Source organism: Astatotilapia calliptera, chromosome 20 (genome assembly GCF_900246225.1).
Source record: "Astatotilapia calliptera chromosome 20, fAstCal1.2, whole genome shotgun sequence".
NCBI classification, from domain to species: Eukaryota; Metazoa; Chordata; class Actinopteri; order Cichliformes; family Cichlidae; genus Astatotilapia; species Astatotilapia calliptera.
In genome coordinates, this window is record NC_039321.1 from 5,507,282 (window position 1) to 5,531,654 (window position 24,373).

At 37.6% G+C, this 24,373-nt stretch overlaps 2 protein-coding genes across 2 annotated transcripts; both read right to left on the reverse strand.

Annotated features, from left to right (window-relative positions):
* Positions 1 to 201: 201 nt before the first annotated feature.
* Positions 202 to 6,590, reverse strand: ccnt1 (cyclin T1). The gene is made up of 9 exons (XM_026154661.1): positions 6,321 to 6,590; positions 5,549 to 5,630; positions 5,334 to 5,462; positions 4,833 to 4,893; positions 4,235 to 4,297; positions 4,096 to 4,150; positions 3,674 to 3,837; positions 3,513 to 3,583; positions 202 to 3,427 (listed from the first exon to the last, which is right to left on the reverse strand). Exons 1-9 carry the CDS (start codon positions 6,491 to 6,493, stop codon positions 2,117 to 2,119), a joined length of 2,109 nt encoding a protein of 702 aa, XP_026010446.1. The 5' UTR covers positions 6,494 to 6,590; the 3' UTR covers positions 202 to 2,116.
* Positions 6,591 to 11,483: 4,893 nt separating this feature from the next.
* On the reverse strand, positions 11,484 to 20,744 carry sarnp (SAP domain containing ribonucleoprotein). Its single transcript, XM_026155136.1, has 11 exons — positions 20,619 to 20,744; positions 18,818 to 18,917; positions 17,124 to 17,167; positions 16,952 to 17,022; positions 16,636 to 16,687; positions 16,292 to 16,365; positions 15,772 to 15,806; positions 12,927 to 12,952; positions 12,757 to 12,825; positions 12,036 to 12,122; positions 11,484 to 11,924 (listed from the first exon to the last, which is right to left on the reverse strand). The coding sequence occupies exons 1-11, from the start codon at positions 20,649 to 20,651 to the stop codon at positions 11,883 to 11,885; spliced, it is 633 nt and encodes a 210-aa protein (XP_026010921.1). The 5' UTR covers positions 20,652 to 20,744; the 3' UTR covers positions 11,484 to 11,882.
* Positions 20,745 to 24,373: the final 3,629 nt, after the last annotated feature.

Sequence of the window (24,373 nt, forward strand, 5' to 3'; positions counted from 1 at the left end):
TAGATTGATTCACCTATAAAATGCAATGTTATTGATGAGCCAAAAGCAGCACTTTCTTAAAATATTTTTTATTGACTTTGAGAATAAAGCAACCACATTATATCAAAAAAAAGAACAGTGTTCACATATTTTAAACGGGAAAAAAAAAATCTCAAAACTTTTTCTTTTTCAGACCTGAGTGTCACTGAAAACACCAAGACATGAAAACACATGAAATTTATTGTAGCTATATGATTTTTGCATTGTTAGGTTGCATGAGTGTCGTCCGTTTTTTCTTACATATGGGTTTTAATATGAAATGTGTCCTTTTTGTGGCTTGTTCACAACAAAATGGTAATACTTAAAATGGAAGCTTTGCCCAGATTAAACAAAATGTTTCAAAAACAGTGGCAATTTCACACCAGAAAATCTATTAGTCTAACCATTATACACGTAACACTTTGTCAATTGCATTGTAGGCAAACCTACTGAGATAAATATTCAGTGCATTTACTGTTTCCCTGTTACAACCAAGAATAATAAAACCTCTGCTGCATGAGCAAGAAGCTTCTCTTTTCAAGCACATTTTCAAATATATGAAGGGGGTAAAATATACAGCTGGACGGCTGATTTGCTGTGCTACATTACTGTAAAATAAGAGCACTAATCCTAAACAATTAAGTTTTATGAATAGGCAATAACCTGCTTATCTTGCCAACAAAATCTGGGTATTGGCCTTCATGCTCAAGAAGTGGAGGTATATAAATAACCTGCTGGTCACATATGATTCTGTACAACCACAGAAAACATGCAAACATGTTTTTATGATGAATGATGGCATGTGGGCAGATAATAAAACAAACCAAAGTTAAATATCCACCAATTTAGTTTAGAGGAATGCACTCGAAAGACAAGTTTAACATGATTAAATCAGACCAGAGTGAAGTGACAGCTACACTAGGGTTTACACTTTTAAAACATCCCCACAATTAGATAAAAACAGATGAGCTATTAACTTTTATACTGTGTTAAAACTCTGTATACTGTGCTTATTAGGGTCTAGCAAATCTGGGAAAAAGTTTTTCCTGACATAATTTCTTGTCTTCTGAAAATTATACATTTCCATATATGATGCTTATTTCTTTGTCTTTGCATTTACCTGTGATCACCCCAAAAAAATGAACTCCTGAGGAAAAACAATAAGGAAAGAGAAATAGTCTAGATAGATGCTCTTTTTGTTGAATTTCCTTCATTGTGACCAAAGTGCACAGATGTTTCAACCGTTTGTGAACAGATGAATGTTCTTGCTATGAACTTAGTGTATCCATTCAAGAACCAAATATGAATATTTTACAACCATTTAAAACAATGACTGCAAGACTTAAAAACTTAAAGTGAAAAGTACAAGCTTTTCCTAATTTACATCCTTTTTTTTTTTTGCAAATTTGCAAATATAAAGGTTCCAATGTTTGTTTTAAACATTTTTTTTTTTTACATTTTTTCCTCAAATCACCAAATAGCACAGCAAATATAACATATACATGAGGGATGAAGCCATTTTTATGGCTCACAGAAAAAATAAAAATGGGAAAAATAAAATAAAGTAAAAAATATATCGAAAAGATGGCTTTGGAGACATGCACTCTAACTAGGCTGTACAGTCTTAAAGAAATGACCATCTGTTCCAAAAGAACAGAGGTTTAACCCTAAAAAAAGGTAGAAAAAGGGGACCTTTTTTCTTTTTTAAAATCATTTGATCAATAAATAACACCCTATAAAAACATTATAAAAAGAATCAGTAAGAAGACCAACCAGGTATGTCATGGAAATTTTTCCAAACAAATTGACATCCTCTAATTCCCGTCTTCTTGTCACATATCATTTGAATTTTTCAAAAAGAAAAAACAAAACACTATCTACACTTTCCCATGATTCTTCTTGTCTCACATTTTGCAAGTCCCATTATTGCCCCACGAGTACGCCATAAAATCCATTGTTACCCCCAGTACATTTCTCTGCTGTCACACTGAAGACTATAAAATGTTGGGTGGCTGGAAAATATCATACAACACTTTATGTAACAAGATGATCAAGATGTCAAGTAAAATGTACATAATGTGGTTTCCTGATTAGGAACTTATTTGGGCAAAGGCGGCAGTGGGGGAGGCGGCTCCGTGGGCAGGGGAGGGGGCCTAGGGTTGTTTCCTCTGGAGCTGCTCGAGTACCGATAATCACCATACTGAGATCTGTAGTCAAACATAGACTGCTGGGACGGCTGCACACCCTGTGCACTCAGCAGTGAGTTTAGCATCTCAAAAGTGTCCTGGTACTCGTTGGACTGGGCTCCGCCAGCTGAACTGTGACCATTAGTGTCAGTTTTGTCGCTTTTGGAATGCGAATAGCTTCCTTGGTGGTGGGGGAGTCCCAGAGATGGAAGAATGTCAGAACCGTGCCCCAAAATTTGTCCAGAGGAGGAAGACAGGGGAGGTAACTGGTAGGGATTCCTAGACTTGCTCACTTTGGAGGGTGGGTGAGATCCTGCTGAAGGATCCTGGGAGTGTGTCCTCTTGCGTGAGGCAGACGAGGATGAGGACGAGGATGAGGAGCTTGTTCTAGAGGAGTCACTTGGTACTTTTTTGCTGCTTCCCAGCGTGCCGCTGGAACTAGATGAATGTTTGTGTGAAGAAGAAAGTGAGGCACTACTGGAAGAGGAATGGTGGTGGTGAGAGTGATGATAATGGTGGTGGTGGTTAGAACGCTCCCTGTGCTTGTCCCTGCTTTTGCCATCCTCTCCTGAAGTCCCCCTCTGCTTGTCAGGCACTCGGATTTTGACTTTGATGTCTGGATCCTGGCCTCGACCACTGCTGCTGTGTCCACTGCTTCCTCCTGATCCTCCAGCAACTGGGAAGCGCATTTTTAGAGAGTCATGCCTCTCCTTCTCCAAGGGGATTTTAAGAATAATGGGTGATGGGTTGGACATGTCAGAGGAAGCGCTGGGTGGATGATGGTGATGCTGCTGCTTCTCCTTCCTCTGTTGCTGGCCAATGAGGGCCTGAGCTGCATTGGCATAATCTCTCTTTACGCTGGCCTCCATGTTCTCCAACTTTCTCTTTTGGGCAGCCAGGACGTCAGCATTTTTGGCACGGTACTCACTCAGCGACACCTTAGCTGGGGCGTGGACCTCATGGTTAGGCTGCTGCTGTGGTTGCTGTGACTGCTGCTCAGATCCACCTTGACCTTTACCACTCCAAGTCTGAGCACTGCCAGAAGCATTTGTGTCCTTGTCGCCCACTGATGAGGAAGAGGAGGCAGAAGGTGGAGCAGAGAGGCTCATCAGGCCTGCCACAGTACTCTCTGATGAAGCCATGGAAATCATGCTGATCATGGTGTCCCTCTGGTCACCCTCCTCCTGGACTTTTGGCTTGGCTTTTGGTGTCTGTCCGCCAGCCTGGAAGAAGAAAAAATTAAGTCAATGTCCACATTGAATCGGGAATTTTTAATAGCAAAAAGGAGAAGTTAAATTTGCGTTGTACCTTCCAGTTGCGAATTCGCTTCAGTCGGCTGGGTGTTTTCTCCAGGATTTGCAGGAACTCGTGTGTAAGTTCTGGAAGAGGAGGAAAAAAAAACAAACAAGTCAAATCAGCCCTTTTATTATCTAAACATTTTTTTCTTAAAGAGCATTTATTGCACATACCGTCCAGCAGCTCGAGGGTAACTGTAGGGTCAACATACTCCCACCAGTGTTTGCCATCTGTAGACACAGGGATCTCCCATTTGGACCACTTGCAGGCCAGGTGGATGCAGACACAGGCTACAACAGGCGGACTATACTGCAGGCAGAACGTTGTCAAGTGCAGGCTATATGGCATGATACGTCCAAGAAAAAAAGCAAACAGAGAAAGAGAAAACAGAAAATCAGTGTATTGAGCTTTAACAAACTACACACAAACTTTGGTGAATACCTAGCATTCACATAAGAAAGACACAACCCTGTGTGTGTGTGTGTGTGTGTGTGTGTGTGTGTGTGTGTGTGTGTGTGTGTGTGTGTGTGTGTGCGCGCATGTTTGAGAGAGAGAGAGAGAGAGAGAGAGAACTATGGGTGAACTCTGAGCATACCTGTTGGTGGCCATAAAGTATGATGTTTGGGCCAAATCCTTGCTTGCTGGAACAACAGCAGAACAAAGAGAAAAAAAATTTATAGACACAGCAAAAACTTGAAGATAAAATTGAGCAAAACCATAAAAATGATGCTCACCCCTGACAAGCTGAGTGCATTTGACAACATGTGTATGAGGATGATCGATGGTGATTTCAAAAGCTGTAATAGAAAGAGAAGAAAATGTAGGTAGACATTAATAAAAGAAATGCAAAATCAATGTATACTTATAATCCATATGGAATACAAATCCACTTCCCACTGGCAAAGATAACATTAACAAAGCCGCTGAAAACCAGAAAATTTGCATTGTGTTAAAAATCAAGTGGTGGGGAGTCAGAGTTGAGTGGAGTGTCACTTTTCATGGGAAAACATCCTGGACAACATGAAAATGTCAACACCTGAATATGAAAAAAAAAATTAATGGCATGTAAGAAGGGGAAAAAAGTTGTTTTGAGGCTCCCTCTTTAAATGTCTTAAAAACACATAGGTGAAAAAGGTAAAATGTCAAAAGTTAGGGCTGATAAAAATGAAAAAGCTGAAACAGGAAATGTAAAAGTGGGTGATTCAGTTTTGAAGCATAAATATCACTTCCAGTGCTGCTTACTGCAAACTGTGAATTGAAATAAAACATGTTAACTATTCTTGTTCTCTGGGGGGGGAATTCAAGGGACCCAGTTCTTCCTTCCAAACTTACCCAAGGTCTGGAGAATTATGCTCTCAAGAATGACCAGGTCTTGGGCTTGTTGCAGGTAGGCCTGAGGTTGAGAGGACAGGCACGTTACTCACTGGGAGGCCGCCAATTGTTGAAAAACAAGAGCAACTGTACACGTTATGTGGCCGAGAATTTCTGACCATTTGTCTGAAAGGCTTTCTGGCATACATGTTTGTTGAAGAAGCCTCAGATATAAGTGATGAAAAGTGAAAGCTACATAGCAAGTACAGATGCTCGAGTTTTACAACTGCTAGACATCACATTGCCTGCATGACTCAAAACCTACACAGGCTAAGATGTATTTTGCCTTTTACTCTCTCAACCCATGTAATCAAGCAGCCTTCCTTAACAGCTCAGAACAAATACGTGACAGAGTAAATGTTCTCAGATTACATGCAAGAAGATTGCCATTTGCCTTATTGTAAGAATTTTTTTTCTGCTTCAAAAAAAACCTCCCTCGGACAATTGCAGTACAATACTTACATCACTGCGAATATCTGGTGAAGGGTCCTGGGGATTGAGGCAGGCATGGGCCACCTTGATGACATGCTCCAGCTTTCGAGGCTGCTCCTCTACCTTTGCTGCCAGGAACAGAGCAGCGGGTGCGATGACCTGGAAAGGGTCAGTGGAGATTTAAAAAGATGATTCACATTAAGTACAATCATTTCCATGATTCAAGCAAGAAAAGCATTACTTACATTTCTGTGAAATCTGGTGAAGGACTGGATCATGTAGAAGCGATGCATGTACACAATGGCTGTATTAATTGTAAGTTGAGAGCTGATACATGGCAGTTAAGGAAAAAAGGTAAACAGTGGGAGCAAATTACATAACATCTGTAATGACTGCATACTTTGAAAATGGGCTGGAATCGTCGGTATACGTGTGAAATAAAATAATTATAAAATAGTTATAAGGATAACTATAGGTTTAATATTGCTAATTAAGTATAAAAGTTAATGTTGATAAGCCTGTTATCGTAGCAGCCACAGAATAACAAAGTTAAACAACACTTTAGCCACCGGCTAGCTGGGATAAGACTCTTGATAACACACAAAGCGATGTTTTCTAAAACTAACACATCTAAAACACTTTTTCTGAAACATTCTACATTACTATATGTCTAAACGTGGCCCATTGTCCTTCTAATTTGCGTTTATTCGTTGATATTTACCAGTGGTGAAGCTAACGCTAACATGCTAACGTCCTGGAGGCCGCCGACTACACAGGCCTCTGCGGCCCAAGGGTTAGCCCACTACGCCGCTATCGCGTAACGCTTGTAAGCTCACGTACACCTTGTAAAACCAAATTCCACAGCGTTAAACAGAAGTGGAAGACAAAAACAAACGTGAAACCGTCGAACAAAAGACAACAACAAACTAACAAACACCAGCCACACTCCTTCTCCGAGCCGGCTCGGGAGAGAAGCTAAAGTTAGAGCGCTAACAAGAGCTCACGACAAAAGGATACACATTGAGCCGCTGTCCCATGTCCTGGAGGAGGTTCGCCGCCTGTTGTCTGTATGAGAGCTCCTTGTCGGGATCAAGTCCAGCTCGCCGAGATGGGCTGTTGTCGATCTGCTGCCGGGTGAAGTACCATTTGTTGTTACTGCTTGCGGGGAGAGAGCGAAACGAAGCCGCCATCACTGAGAAGGACGAGAGTTTAAAATTTCTGCGCGTCACAGGAACACACGTCACGCCGGGCGGCGACGTCAGCGCGCCTCGAGCGACGGTACAGCAGAGGTCTCCAAAGCGCAGAGGGGTCTCAAAACGTAACTTAAAGTCTCATACGATCTCTCTTGTTATTACGCTGTAACAGCCAAAAGCGAAATCTCCGGTAAGCTAGCTACAGCCTCTGTGCTCCATACACCGCACAGCTCAAGAGGTGAATCTCCTTGTCCTGCATCAGTATACGCCCACTTTTCTTCCTAGGTACTGACTAAAAGTGCACATACCTTTACTCATGGTGCTACCTTACCACAAGCCCCTTCCCAAACCCCGCCCCCTAGCTGTAAACGTCAAGTATGAATGGAATCTAATAACAATGTGAAACACAGTCTAAATCAAAAATTTAAAAGTGCTGCATTAATAAACTTGCTATTATCACTGATTTCGCAAAACCAGTGCATTTAGGCACTTAGGCCCGCCCCCATGGGTGAGAAGTTTAACTCCACCATCTGGCACATAAGAGGAGAAGATAAGTTGCAACAAATAGCTGAAGTAGGAAGTCTAATATTAAAGTTCTCAGTAAGAATCTTCAACTGAAACTTGTCATAAACAAGTCTCTAGGCTTGTGTGTCTGGGGTTTTACTTGCTTTTGAAAGCATGCTAACGCTGGGCAATAAATGGTGGCCAGTTATATGATTAGCCACGGTCACTGAGAGAGCTACGTTCCCTTCCATTTTCCCTCATATGCCTGTTTGGTCAGCCTCTAACATCACAGTCTTAGCCTATCTGTCCATAACCAAATAGTGCTATGTTAGAAAGTTCTATGCTAACGCTAAACTCGTCCCGACAGCCATGCTGTCCCAGATTTTTTTTTCCCGGGATTTTCCCTTCAGCACTAAAGACTTCTGCAGTACAAAAATCTGTGTATATGAGATGATGCTGTAGGAGGAATAACAATCTAGTTAATCACCTGACTTAATTGACACTTGACATGATCAAGCCAAATGACCAAAGAGGTTGATCATCTTCCTTGATTAATATGATTAACTACCCTTTAGTGGATGATGAGTGAAACTTCTCCTGAATAGGTGCTCAAAAGCTAAACGATATCATATCAGTCCTCCTCAATTTAATCAAAGTTTGCCCAACACAGCACACACACACATAAAACATATTAATGATTGTACATTAACATAAAACTGTTGTCGGAACCATACTGAATTTCACCAGAGAAGATTCAGTATGCTACATCAGTGTCTACTTTTTAAAATCATAGCCAAGTGACACTTCACTATCCCTACTAATTGATGTTATCTTGTTGTATCTCTGTTGTGGTCAGTGCTATCTTCTATGCTGTTGCATGCTGGGGCAGCGGGTCGAGGGTCACAGATGCCAACAGACTAAATAAACGGATCCACAAGGCCAGTAATGTTGTGAGGATGGAGCTGGACTCCGTTAGGGTGGTGTCTGAGAGGCAGATGTTGTCCAAGATAAAGACAATGTTGGATGATACCTCCCACCCACTCCATGACATGACATGCTGGCTAGTCACAGAAGTACTTTCAGTGAGAGACTGAGATTACCAAAAAGCACCACCGAATGACACAGGAAATCATTCCTGCCTGTGTCCATCTCCCAGTGCAAAACCTCCATCTAACACACTGTGAACCCTGCAATAGTTACACCCTTTTTACACGCGCTCTTTTCTACTCTGGAATATTCTTGTCAATTTTCTTGATATTTATTTATAATCACCTTTGTTAATCCTTGATATTTAGAACTGAGTGATCTGTATATATTAGTGCTATTTCTTAAATGTGTAAAATCTGTAAGATAATGTATTGTTTGGAGTTTAGTCTGTTACTGTTACTATTTTTTTTTTTTTTACCATTTCTTCTTGGAGCAACTGTAACACACATAATTTCCTTAGGGATTAATAAAGTATTCTGATTCTGATTGTTTCAGGATGACCTGCCATTATCCAATGACACATCTGCTTTCCTGTATCTTTTGCTCGTTTCTCCTCCTCTTCTTTTCTCTAAACTGAGCACCTGATGGCTTTGAACTTTTCTTGCCCATCTTCCATTGGTTTTAATTTTGCACTCCAGTATGAACACCCATCCCCCAAACCAAGGTTCACCACAACATAACCTAATAGACCTACATCTTAGTTCACAGATGGGCGGTGTATTTCTGTTAACCTAACTCTACCTGGGTTAGTTTATATATATATATATATATATATATGTGTGTGTGTGTGTGTGTGTGTGTGTGTGTGTGTGTGTGTGTGTGTGTGTGTGTGTGTGTGTGTGTGTGTGTGTGTGTGTGTGAGTACATGTGTTTTAAGGGGTCACATAACAATTTTATTGCACACCACTATTTTGGAGCACATTGATACAAAAAAAGGTTTTATAAAAAAAAATCCCAAATTGAATCATTAAATGATGTAGATCAGGTTCCATTACAGCGTTTTCAGTCAGTGGTGAAAGATAAAATTGCTCCGTTTTTTATTTAAAATTAAATCTGGTAATTTGGCCAATATTCTTAAGGTTTTCCCCTTAATATAAAAGGTGAAAAGGTCAATTTTAACACATCAAAAACAAACCCCATATTTCCTGTTGAGAGGTCATCTGCAGCGTACCACTTTATTTTCTCTTTTATTATTTTTTTATTTTTTTATTTTTTGTACCCACTTCTCTGCTAATATCCAGGCAGGGAATGCTGGGACCTCTTAATCCTTAATCCTCTTAATAAAAAACAGATGTGCTTGGTGACAGACTGAAAAGCCATGCAGGTGTCAAATAATTGACACGTTGTATTGTCACAGAGTACTAATGGTGAAAGCCCACTTCTGATTGTATTGTATTTGGGTGGTTGAGGCTGTCTCTGTCCCACAGCAGTTTTTGCTCCATATCAATACAGAGTTGTTCAGACTAATCACCCTCATTGTGTCATGAAACTTCAAGCGGGAGCGGCCTCTTTCTGTAGGTGTGAGGGGGGGTTTCAGTTGGTTAGGGCACATTAGCAGGAGTGATGAGGTGATCACCAGGAAGTTTAAAATACAGATAATTCTGAGTGGACATGATTTTTAACAGTGAGCACTAATTTACACAACAAAACTTATCAGTGAACCGCAGATATTGAACTGTTATTTTAAAAGTACATGCTACGAAAGTGTTAACGTTGACCTTGTTCATACTTTTTCTTCTCCTTTTGGTTTGTCGTCTTTAAACAGTTTGAAATGCAGCAGTAAAGCTTCTTGCTGGTTTTAGGGTCGAATCATTCCAATCACAGTTCTCTGCAGTGGCTTTCTGTATGTTTCATAATTGATTTTCAGATTTTTCCGATCACTTTTAAAACTTTTGATTTGTTTGCAAATTACAGCAGAAATATTGCCCAAATGAGCCTTTATGTTGTTAAGAATTGTTGATTTTCTTCAAATGTCTGTAAAAATATCTTTTTAAAATCTTCCTTTTTGTTTTTTTATTGTGACTTATTGGGTTTCACTCATCTGGGTATTGATTTTTCATCATTCCTGTTACAACCGCTTTACTGCTTTTGTTTTTCAGACAGTGTTTATATTGTTATTTGAGGTTTTACAGTACAGCTAAAAACTCTAGAATGTGTTACTGCAGCAACATTTTATCAAAATGGGACAGAAATATTATTTTGTCATACTGCATCAATTGTAAGCTAGATGTTTTAAACCATTTTCCCTATCATAACATTGTTTGATATTATGGGAAGAAAGAAAATAAAGGGTAAAAATGACCCAAACTTCACTGAAACCAAACTTTTAATGAGTAAAGAATTGATCCTTTGATAATTGAACCTCTCCGGAGCTGTTTTCGATTAAAACCAGCTCAGAATGACTGTTTCATTTGTAAGATAGTCTGTTTTTAGACTGTAATATGACTAGTCACTTAATGTTAGGTGAAAAAAATATTCCCAGTAAAGCAGCAGCAGAATGTGCTTGATATAGGAAAGCATACAAAATGTTAAAACAGGAAAAACTGAAGAGACAAACTCAAACTGCTCCTGTAATTCTTACTTGAAAGGTTATGGTAAATTATTATTACTTGCATTTTATAGTGCACCGAAAACTCACAAATGTTTTACTTTAGCAAAATTGAAATTAAATACTTTACATCGCCCGTGCGTTTAGCACTCAGACAAGGACTGTCGGCTGCTTTCTACGATGTGTGTCAGGCACCCCCTTTGGTGAAGCTATCTGACTCTAATCCCCGTGCTTCATCAGTGCCCACCAGGGGGTAATTACACTCGCAAAGCTCTTTGTCATTTGAATCAATACTCCAGATACACATTTGCCTTGTTCTGTTATCTCTGTGAAATATGAAGATAAACCTTACAATCATACAACTTCTAACTGGGGGTCTCTAACTGGCCTGACTCAAAAATAACATTTCTTAATGTTCACACACTTGGAGAGAAATATGAACACACAACTCCAGCCATATTTAAAGATAATAAACAACTGAGGAAAATACAAACTACACTTCGACAGAATGTGTTCTTTAGTACTAAAATGGTCCACACTGATGATCAAACTCCAGTAACAACAGTGATGAGACAAGGACGCAGGTATCAAAAAATTGAAAACAATTTATTTTAAATCACAAAATGTTATAAAATGGACAGATAACTGAAGCAGTGTATCAGTGATGCCCCAGCCCCCCTCCAAAAAACCCCCAATCAGACTATCTGACCAATCAAAAGTACAGTTAAACACACAGTGAGAACAAATTACAGTCAGTAATCTTCCTTTTCCTATTTCTACTGTAAACTACTAGATGTTTCAATCGGTTATCACTTCCATAACAGGTTTCATCATAACTGGAACACTCTACAAAAACATGTTTATATAAAAAGCATAAATTTTTTTCTTTCACTAATGGAAAACTTTACGCAACGGCTTCAGAACAAAACATTTCAACCTCGTCAATGGTTTCATTTGTAAAATGATTTTATTGATTTCACTGAGCAGTTTATCTTAAGATTATATGATGAGTAATTAACCATCTTTTACTGTAAAGTAGCTGCTTGTTGCTGTATTTGCTTGATATACATTAGAAAAATGGACTGTAATGCAGTTGAAACGATGAGCAAAAATCTTAAAACTGAGAAACTTCTGCGTTGTTTACAAGCTCCTGTTTGCACCCCTTCAATTCTGTCGTTACAAAAAAATCCAAATATGTGCTTTTCAACTACCTTAAATGATACAGCTGCATTTAATTGTACTTTTGATTTTAGCCTATTCCGGTTCTCATCCTCAGGAATCTCTGATGTACAGTCACAAAAAACCCTTAAAAAAAACAACAACAAAAAACCCTACTTCACACTTTATTTACACTTTTCCAAATCTTTCCGCACGTTTCATCTTCTTGGCCTGCAGAGACAAAAAGAAAGAAAAGATTAATCAGCCTCTTTATTTCATTCACTGTGGTTAAATCACATGGCATTGTGATGAAATATGAATCACACAAAACCAAAATCGTACCTCGACGTCGTCTCCACCAACTGAGCCCGCGCTTGTTAGGGCTCCAAACCGCTCCTTCCTCTTCTTAAGCTTCTCATCCTCCTCAATCTGAAAAAGTCAGTATAATATTAATGATTTAGCTATAAATTATTTTGTAAAATATAGTATTACTTAACATTAGCACAGATTCTCAAGGAAAAGTAAACAAAAACTAAATAAAAGGGCAAACAATAAAGACAAGAAAAAAAGAATCAGAACAACATTTAACCTCATAAGAGGACATTTGTTTTAAATCTTGATAGAACAGTGGCAGCATGATGTTCTCGTAAGTGGATATCAGGCCCTTGTAGAGCAAAATTTCGTAATTTGGTCTAGACAACCCAAAATGTGATGTCCACATATGTGGACGTCAGGTCCTAGGAGGTTAAAGAGGGTTAATAAATAAAGAAAAAACAAGTACTATTAGGGCTGTTTGATATAATGACATATATTTTATGACAATATGAAAACGTCTATCATTTCATATCACGCTATTGTTTGTTTTGTGGTGTCACAAATATAATGATGACAATTTTTCTTCCAATTTTAAACAGATCATCTGCAAAATAAATACATAGAGTAAACTTTACAGGAATTTTTTATTTTGATTTATTGATTAATTTTAATTTCAGGCTTTTTAATGTCCAGCATGAACCCTGATTCATTAGTTTATACACCACACAAAAAAAACACTAGAGCTCACCCTTTGAGAAATAGATGAGACGTTCATGCCAAATCTTTCTGCCCTCTTCTTCAGCTGATCGACGTTCACCTTTAACAGAGACAAACATGATGATTCAGTGTCCTTTTTGAGTCAGATGGAGCAATAAAGAAATAAATGATCAGAATTTTTTTTTTTACTTTGACACTTACCGCAGCTTTACTGTTTACAACGACACCTGTTTGAAAGACAGAAAGTAGAAAACTGTGAGAAAAACCATAATAAACACTGAAATACTTGTAATAACACTACTACTAATACTAATGCTACTAATATTGTTGTTAAGGGGTTGGATGTGGCTGATTACAACTGATTAAATCTATGTTTAGCAATTTTAGTTTAGCACTATCAACTTTTATTGGCTGAGCATGAAGTCTCACTTTAAATGAAAACTACTGCAGTAACAATTTCCCAGAAAAAAAAAGTATTTTCCATTTATTTTTAAATTAGTTACATACAGAAATACATTTAAAAAGGTAGTATTGTTCACCATATCGGCACTCATCGCTCTCCACAGGCTACATATGAGTATGAAATGATCAAAAAGTTCTAGGTAACATCTCATGGGGGAAAAAAAAAAATTCCCAAAAAACACATTACCTGATTGGCTGATCTCCAGTTGAACATCATCTTCTCAAACACGTCCACATGGCTTTCAGCATAACTGTTATTTTTAGATTGCACTATGGAAGTTCCTTTCTGACCAATTTAACTGCTCTGTGATTTAATCTGTCTTGCTCTGCATATTACTTGATATTTTTCACTTTTCATGCTGCTTCTGCACTGTGAGTTCTTCAACCACTCCAGTGCGTAGAGCAGAGGCACAAATCAAGCGGTCAGAATGAGACCTCCATAGAACGATTTCAAAATAAGCTACTGAAAGCTATTTGGAGGTGTGAGAGAAGCTGACATGAAGGAGATGATCTGCTCATTTAAATCAAGCAGATACACAAAAAAACCCGCAATCTTACAGAAAATATTTTTCATATATGTTAATGTATTTTACATGAGCTATCACTAATGCCTTGTATTTAATTAAAGGTGAAACAGACTCATTGCCCCATCTTGTGGTTTAAACTGGTACAACTGTTTTAAATTTAGTTGATAGTTTTGATGAATTCTGGGAAATTTTAAATTCTTCTTAACGGAATTCATTTATAACAAATAACATTAATTATAAAATTCTTCTTTTATAAAAAATAGATTTTTCTAGCAGTAGTATAAGTTAGTGCTATCATAGTATTACTATTATTATTGCACTACAATAATACAGGCATGTATAAAGGTTTACAAAGGCTTATGTTTCTTCTCTATAGTACAATTAGAAAATAAAACATTTTGTAACGTCATCATATAAAAGAAATAAATTCTGAATAAAATACAAAGATTCAATTAGAAAGTGCATTTTCTGAAGAAACTGCAGTGTGAATGCTTGAATCTGAATGTATGCATTGAAATGAAATAATTACTGAATTTAAGTTAAAAATTTTGAATGAGATAAAAAAAAAACCCGAATTTAACCTGAAAACAAAAGTGCTGAACTGCTAAAAGCTGAAGGTTACACAGAAGAAGAAGTTGGAAAAAAGCTGAAAATGTTTTAATTGTAAATTAGAAAAACCTAAGAAATGAGAAAAGAACATTTAGAGTCAGAAAACATCTGAAAGAATATTAAAAGGTCATATTCTTTGAATCACTGAATGACTAAAATGTGATCCCTCCACTTGGACCCACACAGTATAAAAAGTTTACATCTCTGAGCTTTGAAAGACAAGATGTTGGAAAAAGAACAACGATGGCGACGTTTTGAGGGTAAAATGATGGCTGTAACACTGTGGACACAGCAGCAGTTGAAAGAGAAGTGCTTAAGATGAATCTTGGCAGAGTGGCAGAGAGAGCTCGTTAAGCAGGCAGGTGTGAGCCTGGTTGCTATAGTGACCGCACCCAATGGCTCCATACACACGGACACAGACATGCACCTCACTTTTGCTGCTTAAAATGAACAGAAAAGTCAGGCCGAAACAAATCGTTCCCAAATGAAAAGTAAAAGTCGTATTGACAAAATTCTTTCACTGTGAGCGACAGCAATGTCTAGTCTACCAAATTCTCAGTTTTCATGTCTGTGGAGTTTATTATATGGACGTGGTGACAGTGGAAAGACACCATGCTCTTCTGATTTTCAAACGAACCTTCTGAGCCATTTTAACATTAGAGTCTATGGAAGAGTTGGAGGGAGGAGGCTGTGCATTGGTGACATTTATGAAAGAACCATAACACCTAGTACAATAGTAAACACATTGGATGAAAGAGGACAGCCATGGCTACGTTTTGAGGGTAAAATCATACCTGTAGAGCAAACGCTGCGGACACAGCAGCAGTTTTAAAAAAGATTTTAAGATTATTTTTTTTGCTCCTCTCACTCTAGCAGTTGAGCTGCCTCACTCTAGCCCCAACATTCCGTCCCATACACACCCATTATAAACTCTGAAACGGGTGAAAAAACATCATGAAACTTAAACTGGAACTGAAGAAAAAGTATAATAGATATTGAAAAGATAAATGCAAGTTGAATAGTTGAATGTCTTGTCTTCGTTTTAAAGTTTGAATGGTGGCTCTATGTCAATGTATGTGGAAGTAGTAAGAGTTTAAAAATGAGTAAGTTGAATGAGGATTTGAAGGGTCTCCCCATTGAAATACATTATAAATTTTTGTTGAATAAAGTTGAATAAAATTAAAAATATAAATGTTAAAAATATGAAAAATGGAAGCAGTGTTGTCCAAAAGAATAGGAATCTAGTTTAATTTTTTCTAAGTGAACGGTTTAAGAGTTTACAAAAAACACAACTAATATATAAATAATAAGACACAAAACGTGAGCTCAAGATCAATATTAAAAAACACAAACATATTTTGACACAAGCCTACGAAGTCAGTCCTTAGCTTCGATACATTTCTTATAAAAAACAACAACCATTTGTTTAGTAAAGAGTGACAACAGACCTGGAGAGGGACTTGAAGTAGCAGGTAAGCCAAACCTAGAATATAGGAGAACACATGTTTCAGTTTTAACACAGATTTACTGAAACATAAATCTGCTTCAAGAGCTACATGGGTGCTACTCGAGAAGTCATGACCATTATTTCTGTCATGTATGATGATGTTTGATTCATCTAAGTGATTGCTAACTCAGGGAGGAGTCGCATAAACTATGCTATTTTTAAGTTATCACATTTTATTGATACAAAAAAATGTCAATAAAATACATATCATATAAAATGATGAACAAATTGAAAAACAACTACAATTTAAAAGAGCCTATGAGGAAAAATAAGATCACTTAAAAAAATGCTCCAGATTTCATTGAAGTACTGAAATAAAATAAAGTAACATTGGAAAGATACAATAAAGAGATAAAGATTTGATTCATCGTGTTCTCGGACAAAAAGCCAAATGCAGCGAGCACAGTTATTCTACCGGTACTGTTATTTTGAAAGAAGAAATAATTGAGGTAAGGCCTCACCTTGCTGCACGTATAGCCTTCTTGCTTTCAGATGACGCCGGCAGGTTGAAACGTTCGGCTCTCTTCTGAAGTCTCTGCTCAACAAATTAGATAAAAAACTGACATTACTGCTGTACATGAAGTAAAGTCTAAATTCTAAACTTTGTATACTTCCTATTAAAATCTCTCTTACATTTACACCTATACATTTGATGTATTACCTTTGCTCATGAATCTATATGTTTTGTTCATATACACTCCTAAAAATAGACCACTGAACTTTACTATGAGCTAAAATTCCCCTCTGACTCACATTTAACCTGACACATTTAAGTCATTAGTGGATGCAAACAGGTTGTACACACCTCGCTGGCAGATAATGGAGGAGTTATTTTCACCACCTTCTTCTCGGCAGGCCTGAAAGTAAAAAAGTAAAATTTCAAACGTCAAAAAGATGACGCGAATCATAAATTTTAGTTTCTGCTGGCTGCCTAGGAGTGGTAAGGACAAACATCGCTGGTGCATATGCTTCATAAATCTGAGAGTAACGTATACTTATTATTTGCTTAGTAAGAACATTTCTACACAGATATTACTGAATGAGACCCAAATGTCACATTGTCCACAGCCAATAAGTGATGAAGGAACAAAAAAAGGTAAATTTAATGAAGATAAACTTACGGCTCAGGCTCGATCGTTTCAGAATCCTTGTCGTCTTTTACGTCGTTGGAACTCTCAACTTTAGTGAAGTCCTGAGATAAATAAATACATTTTAAAAAATTACTTCTCCACAATACAGTGTGAGAGGCGGATTTAAAGAGAGCATATTGTGGGAAACATTGTAAAAATTTACCACTGCATCCTCTGCAAGTACATCATCTACGTCCACATCTTCCTCTGTTGTTCAGAAAACAGGAGAAAAAAAGAAAGAAAAAAAGAACGAACAAATATAAATTTCAGAATATTTAAAAACAAAACAAAACACTTAAAATGCATCCGCATCATCTGTAGAAACAATTTATGTCACACCCATCACATGCACGTGTAACCACCTACAGGGGTTGTCGATCTGTGGGACCAGCACCCGAATACAGGAAGTGTGAATCGGCTCTTTCTTTAACTACCCCTAAACTGAACATATGAATATTACTCAGCAGGCAATGCAGAGTTCAAATGGAGCTGATGGATGAACTATACTCAGATTTTTACTGTTTCACAAAGTGCTAAAAAGGGAATTTAGATGTTAATTGGAGGATATTTTTAAAAGCAATATAGCAGGAGCAAGGCAAAATCTAATAATAAGAATCACAAAATAACAATCAATCACCTCAATTATACTTATCTAATTAACACACTCTGAGCTAATGTTGATTTTGTTCTAATCTTTGAAAGGGGAGAGACTGGAGAGGAGATCGGGAACATGCAGGCCTGAAGATGCACTTCTCCCTCCTGTAAAGGTAGAATGTAAGGAAACATGTCCAGTAGAAAACAATCGAAGTCCAAATCTTCTTGAATTTATAATGTAATACGGCAAAAATGAGCAGAAAAAAAAACATGAAACCAATTTGTAGGTTCAAAGTGTTCGTGTGGTGGTGGCTCCTATGGCATTACTTGCTGCACTTTCTAACTGTGGACCCTCAGCACCAAATTTTAAGATGATGTGTTCTGCTCATTGCAAGAACTAGAGGAAAAACCACGCTGAATGTTCCTAGGTGCCTTCTTTTATACTCTCTTGGCTGTTTGCCTCCCCCCCCCCCCCCCCTCTCTCTCCTCTTATCTGGACACCGAATCGCTGTCATTTATATATAATCACCTGATATCCAGACATACCCTATCGTCTTCTCCATCTTCGACCTTTCAACCATTTTTAACTAAGAAAAAGTTACCTCACTTAAATCACTTCATTACATTTGATTCTTTTCCATGTTATACTTAAAATAATTTGTCAATAATTACACCATATATGAGCCTTCAGTCAAGTATGAATACAAGTCACTTTATTTTTCATTTATTCATGTAATTCCACTTCAATAAGATTTGTCTTTAGCACTTTCTCACATGAGCATTCATTTTAACATAATCCCTTTTTGATTCAAACACAGAAAAATGTTTTTTTTACGCAATACAACTTTTTTTTTTTTTTTTACTAAATCATACATTTGAAAAGCCAGACATTCTTTTGTGGTGAGCGACGCTCACCGTATACTCTGTTTATTATTAAGCAATTAATGAATGAACTATCAGCAAAATCAGGTATGATAAATATGATTCTGTGTTTAACTATTACAACACTTTACACCATTTCTTTTATTTAAAATCATTATACATGCATTATTCATGTATAATGTTGGGTTGGCAACAAGAATAAAGATGATCTAGCAAATATGGACAAGCTCTGTTTTAGCTAGCTAATTTCAGATATAAATGACTCTTCTCTCACGTCTCACATTGGTGGATTTTAAGCCCTTTATTTAGGCAGGTAAATGAAATGTTTTGTGCAAGCGTGCGAGTTAAATGAGTGACGGTATGAAAGGTATTGTTCCTCACCGTGTTCCTCCAGATAAGCCTGAAGTCGGGCGATGAGCTCCCCTTTGTTTCCCTTGGTCTCCAAACCTCGGGCATCGCATTCCTGCCTCAGTTCAGCAAGCTACAAATAAAAAACCAGAGTTCATTTACTTAAACCTGACATTTTCGGTCATTAATCCATCTAACACAGACCATTTACTATTTATGTACACTATTACTTCTGTTATGTTGATGTGACAAATTTGAAGGTCATAGAATATGTGAGGGTCAGCAAAAGATACATTTCATCATCAGTTGGTGAGCATAAGTCTCAGTGCAGATGTTTGTGTACCTGTCATTTTTTTGTGAGAAACTAGCCTACAGTGCAGCTACTACGAATGTGCCCTTCAGGCAGACTTTAAAGAAGTATAAAGAGGAATGAGTAATTTTCATTCTCTGTGTCAGTGATGTAGAATAACCCTTTTTATGTGGCACAATCTTGCTTTCATTAGGGGGATGGGGCTCAAGACCAGTTCTGTTGTAGAAAACAAGTCTTGGCTGGGGTGCATCACAGGTATATGACTGCCTGCACAAACATTGCTGTGACAACTTTCTTCTTCTTAAAAAAAAAAATCCCAGAAAAACTACAGAATAAAAATGCCCCTAACTATTAGTTAGGATAGTCAAAAATAGATGTCTCCAGCCCACACACAAATATGAAAACACAACAACCACACATGAAATTCATTGGATTAAATCACATAAGAAGCCCATTTAGGTAACAAAATTGGTTGCTTTTAAAAGAAATTTCAGTACCAAATTATCCATTGATATTTTTCCCTCTAGCACCTTTTCAGTACTTTTAATGTAATGTAATGCACTCTGGTATGTTTTCTTTCTTTCTTTTTTCCTGGAGGCTACTCTGCATTAGTTGTCAGATAATCGTTTTCCATCACTGCCCTTGGAGTTTGAATCAAATACACTATTTGGATTCCTCCATCAGCTGACGCATAGAGCATCCAAATGTGTGGACACAGATAACAAACAGACCCAGACCACACTCAAGACAGAAAATCTTTACCTTCGTTCATTTATTATATTTTTACTAACTGGCCTCTTTAGTTTCATTTCCCCTCTTCCTGTCGCTCCCCTTGTGTGATGTGAGCTATTTTATTTATCTAATAATTTACTTTATTTCTTTGTTGTAAGTCGTGTTCAATGTTTCGGCTTCTGTGACTCGGGAATCTCCCAACACTTTGGGGACACATAAAATCCACAAACACACAGAGTTTACACATACTGCTCATTTTTATGTTGTGTGGCCTGAGATGGAGTCAAATACATTTTTAAAATATAACCCTAAACTGCCTGCGAAGCATTTGATATAAGTTTGCACAGGGCAAATAGCCTGGCGGCAGCATTTTAGGACACTTGTGGATGTAAAGTCAGAGACCAAGTAAACTGAGCTGCACTTTTAAAAGCTAATGTTGGGCTAGCCTCGGCCAAATTAACTTGCTGTTAACGTTCTTACAGAAGGACAGAGACAGTAGGTGACTTTGTGCATATATATATGACAGTATTTGTTATTTAACATTAATAATTTCATATTTAATGTTTTTTCTCCCTCCTTAGCCGATGTATTCTAACGTTAGCCCGCCGTTAGCTCTTTGAACACATGCCGGGTGTTCGCCTTCTCAGCCGGACGTCATTTTGTCCTTCAAAACGGTTAATTAACGTAACCCCGACCTCCGGTCCTGCATCTAACTCCGGTTAAAAGCTATCTTTATCTTTAAAAACCGACCAAATGCGGGTTATTAAGTGCATATTTTAGGGAAATACCAACCTTAAGCTTCTGCAGCTCTATCACTTCGGCCATCTTTCTTTGTTGATGTGTTTACTTCCTCCAATCAAACCGGAGTTGCTCTCCTTCTCAGCTCCTCTACTCTCACTCAGTTTGTTACAGCGCCTCCCACCGCTGCGGCTGACACCCTGCAGGCGTGTGCACGTACAGAGCCCGCGGTGTGATGGTTGTGCTATTGCAGTGTCTTACCTTACGGTATAAATCGCCTTGAGGCAGCTATTGCTGTGATTTAGCACTATATACATACAACTGAATTAAACTTAATTGAAAACTAACTAAATACAACTCATTAGTGATACCTTTTTAGTAGCAGGTTAGACCCACTTTTGCCCTCAAATCCGCCCCCAATCTTCAAACCACCTATTTTAATGCAAAGCTAACTGAACCTTGTGCTATATTAATGTAGTATTAAAATAATTTTAGTAGATAGGAACACTAACATCCAAAGCAGGAGATTTCAGTCTAAATTTTAATCCTAATGAAGGTAACTCAGCTTGAACTGGTTAAGTAGAACATCAGCAGAGAAGAAATATGAAAATAAAAACAGCTCTATTTTCTGTTGCCTACATTGAAGAGGATGACTTTGCCTCTAAAGAGGAAAAAGTGTAGGCAAGGAGTTAAAGCGGATTCAGCAACCCTAAAAGTCAGTTGACTCATTGTGGGCTAACCCTAACCCACTACTGAGAGTTCCACTAGATTTTCATATTGTACAGGCTGTGATCAGCTGACCTCCTGCTCTTTGTGGATTTACACAACTGAATTCAACAAGATGTCAGCAGATGTCTCAAAAGTTCTCCTGGCTGACTTCCATCCCCTACACTGACAGTACACTGTTTATGCTGTCTTTATATTAGACAGTATAAAGTTGGTATAAAGGTGGAATTCAGTGAATGAATCTCAGGATCATGAGTTTAGCTTCAGATTTATCTCTGCTAAACTTGATGTAACCTTACTGACTGTGAAATCACAGCCACTGTGCACCAGTCACACACTGTTCTTTATTTTAAATCCATAACAATACAGATCCTGCACTAATCTACAGAGGATTTTCATGTAACAGTAAATAACACAGTTAGTTTACCTCAGTTTGTTTAGCAGCATGTTTCTTAATATAAAAAACACAATGTCACACGTACAGACCCAATAGTTGATTTAAAAACACGAGGACTTGCATGTCAGCTTTAAATGAGGAATCCTTACCTTTAAATCTAACGTCTCTTCTTCCTCTCCTGTCCTGTCTTTCTTATCTTTGTCCATCTCTTTTGTTTCTTCCCTGTGAAATACAGCAGCTGGACCTTTAGCTAGCAACACACTGTGAGACAAACTGCACACAAACAGTTTGTGTGTTTGGTGATGTTTGTTAAGGTGATAGAAATTAAATTTGAGTTTACTATTAGTCAGAATAAATAAATAAAAACCCCTCCCTATGGCACAAAAATGAAAGCATAAAACAGTCCAGTGTCGCAGTTGCAAAATGGATAAAACACACAATCCAAGGCCAGAGTCAACAATGCCCCAAGTCAGTTGTATTTTACATGTCAACAACTTTAACAGGGATCAGCAGTTGTCCACAGACCCACCACCCAGAAGGCCAGTAATCACTCCAGCCTCAGCAACCCAACTCTGCCTTCAGGCTGCGGCTTATAGTCCTGGCCTGCACAGAGTCGTCTTAGATCTGGCCATATGACACACCTGCACAGAGAGACAAAATATCAAAGCAGCATTTGTAGTGTGGGCTATTCGTCGACTAGAGTATCACTGCAGTCAAATACACCTGCCTTCAATTAATCCAATCCAATCCCATCACAGCCACGGGCTCACAGCAAATGTGACACACAAAGCTACTCCCAAACCAGTGCAGCTTCCCATAGCAAATATGGAGATGAATAAAAGGCAACATTAGTCCACCGTAGTGCACCTTCTTTCTCTGCCGACTTGAGACAGGCTTAAACTGACTCTGTGACAGAAGATCTTCATGTTGGAGTGGCAAAGCCTCCTAACCAGGTCACATCAAGGAGAAAAAGTCCGTTTTAGAGTTTACACTGAATTTTGACACCAGGAAGTAAAATAAAAGCTTCAAAGCTAAAGCAACAAGTGGAGGTTCATTTTCTTGCAGTTAAATAAGAGGATTGGTCCAGTCTTATATTCATCTGTGATTTTTGCAGATAGCAACAACATCCCACCATCAATCCCATTTTATGTAACTTGTAGAAACACAATTAAGGGTCCAGTCAAAGTTTTGTTTTGCAGGAGGTTATTTGTTGGTCTTCAGCCTCATTTCCAGTGTTCAGGAGGGGGTTTACATCTTGAATGAAATGTGTGTATAACAGTCTTGAAATCTGGTGTACATTAAGTAATATCAAAAAATCTCTAAAGACAGAACTCTGAAGCAAAATTATAATATTTTTTTTCTCCACATCACTTGGTTTGGATTAGTGTGTTATACTGGGTTTGGAATCACAGCTTTAATTTTTTTAAAATTTTAATTAATGTTGTTATTACAACTTAGTAACATTTTAGCAGCTGATCAATGAAATCTTTCTAATCTACGACTAATCTACTGTTATTTCTTTAAATTTTTGCATTATTTTATCATTATTTTCATGCTAAGGGGCGGTACATGTTGGAGATGAGGCCTGAGGGGTGTTACAGGGTTCACGTTCAGCAGATGAAAAAGGTCTGATCAGGATTTGCTGTGAATGTGGACATTGTTTGAAAAGAGGTTTAAAACGTGTGGCCGTTTGGCATATGATACGGAGACAATAAAACTTTGAGCAGAGTGACTTTAAAGTTGGTGGAAGGACAAAGCCGGATGAATTTAAGGAGTCACAAGCCCTTCAGTAATCCTCATTAAGGTTGCATTCCTCCCATTTCTTTCTGCAGGCCTCGCTTAGCATTGTGTGTGACCTATTGTTAGAATAAAATGTAAAAAAAAAACAAAAAACAAACCCTCTCCATTGTGCATTTTACATAACATTTCAGATATTATGGTGTATCTCAATGCCACAGTGAAGCATATAACTGCTATAACTTCTACAGATTGAGAGCATTTTTAAAAATGCATTTATTTATGTTCAGTTTGTTATGATTTTGATTTGACAGCATTTCAGTGTAAATCAATACATAATAGAGATGGATCAGGTGACTTTTGGAGAGATTTAGGAGCTTTCATACTTACTTTTAAGACCAACAGAATGCAGTATCGTCTGTTCCTGGTGTATTGAACTCTGTTGAATCATTAAGTTGTCTTTCATTATGCTGGCAGATGATTTACATTAGATCTAAATACAATCAAAAAACAAACAAGTACAAAAAACAAATACAAAAAGCAGAAAACGTATAAAGGTTTGGATAATTACACAAGTAAACAGTTATAAACGTAATGATAATATTTGTGATATTTGAAAAAGTATATAACAAGTAATGATATTCATATGATAACACTTTAAGCTTTATCATATGAATTACTGTCAACAGTCCAGGATCAGTAACATGCAGCAGTTATTTTTGTACACTTTTGTGCTGTTATGGTTACAGAGTCTCTCTCTCTCTTCTTTCATACATTTTCATACAAAAAGGTAAAAGATTAAAAAAACAAACAAACCAATAAACAAACTAACCTCACATCATGCACACTAGTCCGTTTAGCTTCACCCTCATGATTTAAAGGGGATCCTGGTGTATCGTAACAAAGATTTTTATATATTTGTTCACGTTAATAATGCTTCAGAATAACT